The following is an 8,811-nucleotide window of genomic DNA, read 5'->3' on the forward strand; positions in this document are numbered from 1 at the left end:
AGGGAAAGGTCCATAGTTTTAATAAAAGCACATCTGTAACTGTTTTGTTTTTTTGGGTTTTTTTTTCGTTTTTTTTGCATTGTCTTTCTGTAAAAAGGGAGGGGTGGGGGTTATTCATGCATTCATTATCCTAACCGCTCAATCCAATGAAGGGTCGCGGGGAAGCTGTAGCCTATCCCAGCAGTCTTTGGGCAAAAGGCAGGAGTACACACTGGACAGCTCTCCAGACCATCGCTGGGTGGGTGGAGGTTAACGTTTTATATATATATAAGTGACAGACATCCAGCAAAGAATCTCCATTAATAAGAACTGAACTGCACCTGGGCTGGACCCAAGTGCAATATTGTATCATTTGACACTGGTAGAAAATGTAATATAATGATGACACCGTTCTGGTGGGATTACATGATTTACCTGCACCTCAACCTGTCTGGCTGAGGCAAGCTCAGCTCAGGAAGGAAACAAGAAAACATGGCAGAGCAGAGCAGTGAGGAATGTGCCTGTATAATATTGATTTCAGCTTCAAAAAATACCAAAAACAGTGATGTAAAAAAAAAAAAAAAAACTGCGCTCAATCAAATATTTGTCACATGTTCCAACAGACAGCGTCTGCCGCTTCTAAAGTTGAATCTGGGAAAATAGCAGACTAATAAGCTGACACATACTTTTACTCCAACCTGAGATGACCTCCAGGAAAAAAAAAGTCAATACTCTTCCAAAGTCACCATCAAAGATGTATGTCTCACTGTGAAATTCATTAGAACCACTTGACCCTGGCGGGTCCTTTTCTCTCTTCCCTGCCCTCCTCCCCTGTAGACCACATCAGGAGTGCTATTTGCTGCTGTCCTATCACATACATTAGGTCCCTCTATCTCTTGCTCAATGGCTGTCTCTTTCAGACAGCCATCCCAAATACAGATGCCATCTCTTTAGGGCCCCTCTCTATCTGGTCACAGACACAGAATAAAAGCCCAGGAAATCACATTACTCCGTCTGTATGGAGCCTATATTGCATTAGGTCAGCGAACACTCAACTGTAATTCTGCTACTGTAGAGAAAGAGAAACTAAATTGAGCACACCCACCCGCACAGCTTGACAAATTGTTGCTCATGGTCATTTTCCGAACGTTACTCTCACCATTCCCAATCTAGAGAGATGGAAGGACGGTTTACAGTGTTGGAAGATATATGACTTTGATAAAAACCTATAATCTCTGTACAAGAAAACCTTCGGCGGAGATAGAAAGCAGGAATCAAAGGCAGAGAGAGACAATGGAACATGACCTCCACCTGCTATGACATTAATGGCAATATTTGTGTCGAAGGAACAAAAAAAAAAAAAGAAAGAAAAAACTAAGTCTGCACTCAAATCAGTGGTTCAGATTAAGGTTTTCCTCTGGAAGCAGATATTTATATTGTGTTTTTCAGTAGTTTTGCATTTGTTTATCAGACAACAACAAAATAAATCATAGGGTACAAATAGGATAAGCAACAATGCTGTGCTCAGGAAAAAAAATCTGTAAATGTTTGTTTCAATGCAGATTTTCTTTTTTTATTTAAAGAAATTTATTATTGTGGCAAGAAATCTTACTTTCCATTTAGAAACGAGACCCGGACAAAAGGGCTAAGAAGAATATTCTTATCACACTAAACTAAAAGTGGGAAGTACAGAAGCAAAGTCTTAAGTCGTGTGCCGACATGGCTGAATGCCCAGTCCTACAGTGTGTGTGTGTGTGTGTGTGTGTGTGTGTGTGTGTGTGTGTGTGTGTGTATTTTTGAGTATTTGCTCCTACATGTGCTGCTATGCCCACACAATGCACGCATGCAGCTCTGAGTCTGTCCAGTTGTTTATATCAGGCAGTGACAGGATGTCAACCTCTGTGTGTGAGAGGATAGAAAGCACTGACAAGATTGCTGCCCTCCAGTTCTCCACATAGCGATGACTGCTGCCTCATGATTATAGCACGTCTCTTTCGCTCCACATGAAAAGATACAAATCAGTCCCTCATAATAGCTGCATGTGACACAACAGAGAGCATTCAAATCCAGAAGGGGCATTTGAAATATATTCCAAACCTTTCCACAGGCTCTCATGTCACAACAAATTGTGGAGATCTTGAGACACAAGATTTTAACATTTACTGTTTCTTCCTCTCATCAACAAGGCACCTCACAGAACTGTTGTCTATTTTAAAAAGTTTCCAAAATTTTTAATGCTTTGTGCTGCTTATAAATGGTTAGCTGATTGAATAATTATATGAACTAGCAGGTGTACAGGTGGTCCTTGGTGAAAGTCATTATGGATGTCTCTGTAAAGGCATTGTGAATGCAGTTAGGTGCAGCCTCTAAAATGATGAGGAGATGAGCACAAGCAAAGCTCATTCAGTTCTGCCATAGTCATTTAGTTGCTCTCAAAAAGCTATGACAGGGTGCAGCTGTAAACATTTTGCCGCTCAACACTCCCGAGACGTGCAGTCAAAGAAGATTGCAGCTATCAGGCTCGTTCACAGAGGAAGCCCATGTGAATACAGTTTGCGAGTTGAATGCTCTGAAGAGGGCAAAATATCCAAACTATTCCCCGGTGCAGAATTCAGCCAGAAAAAACCTTCAATGTTCAGCAAGAAGCGTGTACTGAAGGATGAGAGCAAGAATGAGTTTGGATTCTATTGATATTGCAGCATGCGGTTTATGTTTATGAGCAAGCAAAAAGCCTATTTAGTTGTGCACACACACATACACACACGCACACATGCATACATTCACACTTAAAAACACAGTCCTTTTCAACTGGTGATGTGTGAGCTGTTGAAATGAGCCTATATTTACCAGTTCATTAACATCTATGGATAATATGCTCTTTAACCAAACTGTTGAACATCTGTGAGTAGCAAATAAAGCATGTTTGATTTGGCTTCCTTCTACATGCACCTTTATTTCATCATTGGTCAACATTGCCCCCTTCTGGAGCTTCACGAGAATTGTTTAGTGCAGGAAATGTCAATTCAGAAGATTCAACATCCACAGAATTTAGGCTACCCCTGGTAAAAATAAAAGCATAAATAGAAATAAATCTTAAACCGGGAGGTTAATATGCTCCTTAAGCAAATACACAATCATCAATATAAAGTAACTCAAGATTCAACTTTCAATTCTAATAAGCCATTTCACAGCTAAAGTCATCCTTTTTGTTGAACAACTGCACAAGGAACTGAAACAATAAAGCTGAGGTCTGAGAAAACCGTCAGAGGCAATAGAAGGGCAAATAAAAACACTGTATAAATGGAACAAAATAACTTGAGGTATTATGCTCTTTTCTTTGTGGAGCAACCCACTCCAAGTCATAAAACAGAACCATTTCTGCACTGTCAGGAAGCTGATATGACATCAGACTATCTCTAAATTATTCATGTTTCACCCCAAATAAAATAATGACTCAAGTTTTTATTTATTTTTTAAACTGTTTAAAAGTCTACAAAAAATGAAAGTATTACAATGATGGTAATAGAATGTTCCCTGACTGAGTGATGAGACCAGATTCATGAGGTCTTACACCTGTCGCACACGTATAAGTCTTCCAGTTACAGCCTGATCACATGACACATTCTTTAGAAAACAACACACTTTTATTTTCTGCAGATTAACTCATATCTGTATATTGCCACCTAGCATGACCTTTAAGGCTAATAAATTTAGGTTGAACATCTGGTTCATATATCTACACTGTTTTGTGTTTTTAGCTGGGGAGGCAGAAATTGGCAGCCAGTGATTCAGAAAAAAGGATTTTTTGATGCCAGATGTTATTGTAGCGGTTTAGTGAAGGTCATGAATGTTTCCCTAAACTTGACTGCACTTTTTCTACTGTTTAAATTTAATTCACAGTCCCATGACCCTAAAGTTATAATAAATCTGTTATTAAAAAACATAAGATTCTCTCCGGACCAAAAGTCTCTAATGCAGAAAGAAAAAAATGAAAACTTTTCCAAAATTATTTTGGAACTTATAAGAAGAAAATAAGAAGTTGTGTCATGTGTCATTTGTAATACATGTTTTACAGTCAGGTAATAGTTTATTCCTTTGGTTTGTTTAAAAAGAGGATGTTTAAATGCTTGCATGCCCCTTTTATTTATGTACTGAAAAAATGAAACGAAGTAAGAAAAAAACCTAATTTCTTTTCACACAGTCACTAAGCGATTCACCCCATAGGCTATTTTTGTAAGTTGACATGAAATGTGAGATGGTGTGAGCAAACAGTCACACACGTGCTCACATACACATGTGCCAGGAAAAAACGTAGCTCACTTTAAATTAAAAAAAAAAACAACTTTCATTTTCTGCACTCACAGAAAAGCTTTGAGTCACTTTTAAGTTTGGATCTTAACTCATACAGAAGAGGCTGATCGGTAATGTCCAGCAGAGTTTATTTAGGGCTGAGTCCTCTGAGGTTTCCCAGCAGCTGTTGCGACCGAGTGTGAGAGAATGTGTGTCTGGACTTTCCAATACTTTTAAGCATACAGCGTTGTTGTTACTGGTAAGCTTTCAACCTTTTGATAGATTTCAGGACTTTGGGAAAGGGCTGCAACTGGTTAGTAGAAGCAGACAGCGAAATAAAAGCCAGAATAACAGGTATGGATCATTAAAACTGATAGTTTGTCCTGTGCTGAGTGGTGAGGCATTTGTATGTCTGGGTTGGCAAAGTCAATAAAAAAAGTGAAGCATGGATTAAAATGATATAGTGTGTGTGTGGTTTTAAAGAAAACATAAACAAAAATATAATTTTTATGTTAATTTGCATTACCATTTGTTTAGTTTGAATATTTTATTTATGATGAAACTAAAATAAATTAAGGGGAATTTGAAGCATTCCAAGTGTTTGCCTGTTAGTTTTATTGCACTTTTCAACTTTCCATCTTCCTCAGAAAATAAGGATGACTCTCCAGTGGACAGCTGTCGCTTTCTTTCTGTATGCAGAGATAGTCGTCAACCTCATCCTGTGTATACCCTTCATATCAGCACAGAGGTACAGTAACACACATTCTAATAGGCTACTCAACGCATGAAATTTAATTTGGCAAACCATAGTGCTGCTGAACAGCCTCATTTTTCTATAAAAGAAAGACTCCAGTCCATGCTGAGCTCAAACATTCAGCATCACAAGAGGCAGTTCATTCATATCCCCAGCAGAGTGCACCCATGTGCTTTTACTGTGATTTTTTTTGTGACTGTCACACTGAACAAGTTATTCTTTGCAGATGGCGTTTGGTTTTCAGCTGGAGGATATGGAGCTGGTTATCCCCATACTGGAACAAATGTTTCTTTGCGATGATCATGGCCCTTGTTGTTCTTTTCATCGGTAAGCGGTCTGCTGGTATGCAGAGATGTCCTCCTGTGTGAGAGACAGTGGAGTAGTCATGAGTGTGTTCTCAACACATTGTCATCTTTTGTTCTCCTTCTAATCCTCAGATGCGCTCAGAGAGGTGCAGAAGTACTCGGGTCCAGAGCCCATGCAAGATGCTAAAGTGAATCCAAACTTGTATGACCACGTCCACATGAAGCTGTTCAGGGCTCAGAGGAACCTTTACATATGTGGCTTTTCTCTCTTTCTCTGGCTGTGAGTGAGATACTGCTCCATATTCACTCACAAGGAAAACTGTTTTAATTCAACACACTCAAACAGCTTTGAGGTCTTTTTCTGCTTGAAACATGTGTTTTGTTGTTCTGCAGAATCATGCGACGGGTTGTCACCTTGCTAAACCAGGTCGCCGTCACCTTAGACAACAATGCAGGCCTTCAAGCACAGATGGACGGTGCCTTCAAAACAACCAAACAGCACAAGGAGGACAACCAAATGCTCAAACAAGTGAGAAGCAGAGGTCGTGGGTTTTTTTTTTTAAATTGTTTTCTTTACTAATAATGCAACATAATTGCATTATAAATGTTGGTGAGCTTGTCTGTTCATTCAACAGGCTGGTATTATTCCATGCTTGTGTTTGTGGTTTCCAGTTGACATGTGGTCTGTTATCCACTGTGGAAATAATTACACAAACTTGGTAATTAAGGATGATCCTTTGTGCACAGGCTCTCCTTGAAGTAGAAAAATCCATGTCAACAGCAAAAGAACACCAGAGGCAAGAAGCTGACAAGCTGACAGCTCAGCTGAAGGCTGCTGAGGACGGTGAGCAATTATGTTTATTAAAAAAAAAAAAACAACAACTGTGCAGTAGACGACAATGTGTAAATGTAAACTGTGGTATTTGTTACAGTATTACAAGTGCCTTTGGACAGATTTACTGATTGTGAATATTGTTTGTATAGCTGTTAAACAAGCAAATGCTGATAATGAAGCAATGAGGAGGCAGGCTAAAGGTCTGGCACAGGAGTATGACAGACTGTTAAGGGAACATAATCAACTTCAGGTAAACTCATCAAAGACTCAATTCCTAGAATATTAACTGGATATTACATCTACTAAAGACTCATATTTTTATCATGTGCTTGATTTACAGAATCTTCAGAGTCATGAGGACAAAAAGGATCAGTAATTACTGGAAAGAGCTGTATTAATTTCCTGCCCTCTTTTTTACACCCTTAACAGGACGATATCACGCACCGTTGTCTTTGTCTTTGTCTTGACTTGGTAAATTACATTGTTAACCCCTTCATGTCCTGCTCTACTGTTTTGCTGTGGCTATACTTTAGTTTAATAAAAAATTGTGGGAGTAAAGCTGAAAATACAAGCTTTTTAATAAGGTGTTCCCACAGGCAACTGGCTGTAAGATGATCCAGTTATTCCCATTTTTGCTCATGTACTATGCTTGTTATTTGTCAGGATTCCAGTGGGAAGGTTGTTAGGAAAACTCAAACTGGATAAATCAGAAAAAATGTTTAGATGTTAGATTAAAAGAATAAAAAAAAAAAAAAACACTGAAACAATAGTCGAGGTTAGCATTGGTTAGTTAGAAAAGATGGCTGAAAAGTCAGCAGCAACTGAACTGCTGATGGTACGTAAGGCCCCCTAAATCAAGGATACCATGTTGTCATCTAAACTTTCTGCCACTTTCATTGCTGTCAACCATGTGACAATACATCTGTGGAAAGCTTTTGCCTTTGACTGAAACTATCTGAACTCTGAGCTCTACGCTGCCCTCTAGTGGATATATTGACAACATTTGAAGCAGATGTAGCTGCTAACATAACTATCAAACCACTAAGTTTAAGTTTAAACATGCCTTGGTGACAGTAAATATATGTTCTACGACAACGTTTGAGTGCTACTTCTGAACTTTGGCGCAAGGAAAACAAAAAATGCTAAGAAACGTTTTTCTTTCATCGAATGCTGTTTTCTCAGTCCGGACAATGACAATGACTGTACCACAAAGAAAGCTCATCTGTCAAGACAGTGAGTAATACAGAATATTACAAAGACCCTTCATTGGGCTTTATGTGAAGGGAATGCAGTTGTGTTTGATGGTAAATTACATCTAAATTCTGTATCAGTGCATGTCAGTGTTTACAACAAGAGCTGCATATTAATATCCAGTTTTATGGCAAGATAACAGTTACATCTCTTCTGCATGGTGGTCGAAAACTGCAAAACAATATTCCATTGAGTGAAATTCTTTTGTTATGATTTGGAATTGGAGGCAGGGCTCCAAAGACAGAAAGACAGACAGATTGCAATTAGAAAGGGATTTATTGAAAAAATGGTGACCGTAGTTGAGCTGGTTGATTGGAAGTAGAGGGGGTGAATCAGATAGACACTGCTGGAGAAGAACAAACTGGTGAATCCATGAGTGAGGGCTAAAAAGTATTCCAAGTAAAAACTGATTTTTACTCACTGTAAAAACTGCAAGGGCTTTCTTAAGGGATAAAAGACCGATCCTTCCAGGTAGATGATGGTGGTGCAGAGTGACGAGAGAATAATATAAGTATAGATTGATTGATTTCCATCAGATTTAAGGGGTATGAAAATCCAAATTGCTGAATTCTGACTGAAGAGCACTGGAAAGCAGATGAACTGGCACTGGCTGTAGAGTGGATCCAGCTGTAAAAGGATGCAGTAGTCAGTTGTCCCTGCTCTGGTTAACAATTCGTGCAGCAACTGGAAGCTACACCCAAGGAAGACAGGAGAACAAAACCCACACAGGAAAAAAACAACACAATACCCAACTATTTGACATTGTCACACTGCACATTTACATCATAGAAAACATGTTAACATGTACAAAAAAAACAAACAAAGCCAAAACACTTTTATCAAGAACAAACCAACTTTCCATTTGATGGGGAAAAAAAAATTGTATAAAACATGAAACACTTTTAGAATCCTTAATGCAAACTTTCATGTGCGACTGCAAAACACTTAGCAAGTTCTAAACAAATCACTGAAACCCTTTTACCAACAAAACATAACTTTATATTTGCACAAACATTTTTACAGTATTCGGGACAGTATTTTGCAAAACACTGTGTAAGTGTCTATCGTGGAAATGGGAAAGTGTTTCAGTTGATGTAATATTGTTTTGCACTTCCCAGCTACCGTAGTTCTGTGAAGGTCGTCATCAAATGTCCATCTGTCTCACAAGTATAATGTATTTTAAAGTTCCATTCTTTAAGTGATCATGACCATTTACTTTATTTTTAATAGAGATTTTCTTTTTATCATCATAAAAGTACATACCTTGTCTACAACATGTAGAACTGACTTTGGCAAAGCTGAATGATGAATGAAATATAATTCATTCATCATTTTCAGTTGTATCGCTTTTAAATCAGTCACTGAAAAGGCTGAAGAATTAATACAGACTTAGAGAA

At 38.3% G+C, this 8,811-nt stretch overlaps 1 protein-coding gene across 2 annotated transcripts; it reads left to right on the forward strand.

Moving 5' to 3' along the window:
• The first annotated feature begins 4,319 nt into the window (after positions 1-4,319).
• bcap29 (B cell receptor associated protein 29) lies at positions 4,320-8,702 on the forward strand. Of its 2 annotated transcripts, none has more exons than XM_079254604.1 (8): positions 4,320-4,528; positions 4,917-5,017; positions 5,250-5,350; positions 5,461-5,608; positions 5,722-5,857; positions 6,076-6,172; positions 6,313-6,413; positions 6,504-8,702. In XM_079254604.1, the coding sequence occupies exons 2-8, from the start codon at positions 4,926-4,928 to the stop codon at positions 6,537-6,539; spliced, it is 711 nt and encodes a 236-aa protein (XP_079110730.1). In that variant the 5' UTR covers positions 4,320-4,528; positions 4,917-4,925; the 3' UTR covers positions 6,540-8,702. The 2 variants fall into 2 exon arrangements, with proteins under 2 accessions (XP_079110730.1, XP_079110729.1); XM_079254603.1 differs by having other exon boundaries at positions 4,322-4,623.
• Positions 8,703-8,811: the final 109 nt, after the last annotated feature.

The sequence above is a fragment of the Telmatherina bonti genome, assembly GCF_933228915.1.
Source record: "Telmatherina bonti genome assembly, chromosome: 2".
Classification (NCBI taxonomy): Eukaryota; Metazoa; Chordata; class Actinopteri; order Atheriniformes; family Telmatherinidae; genus Telmatherina; species Telmatherina bonti.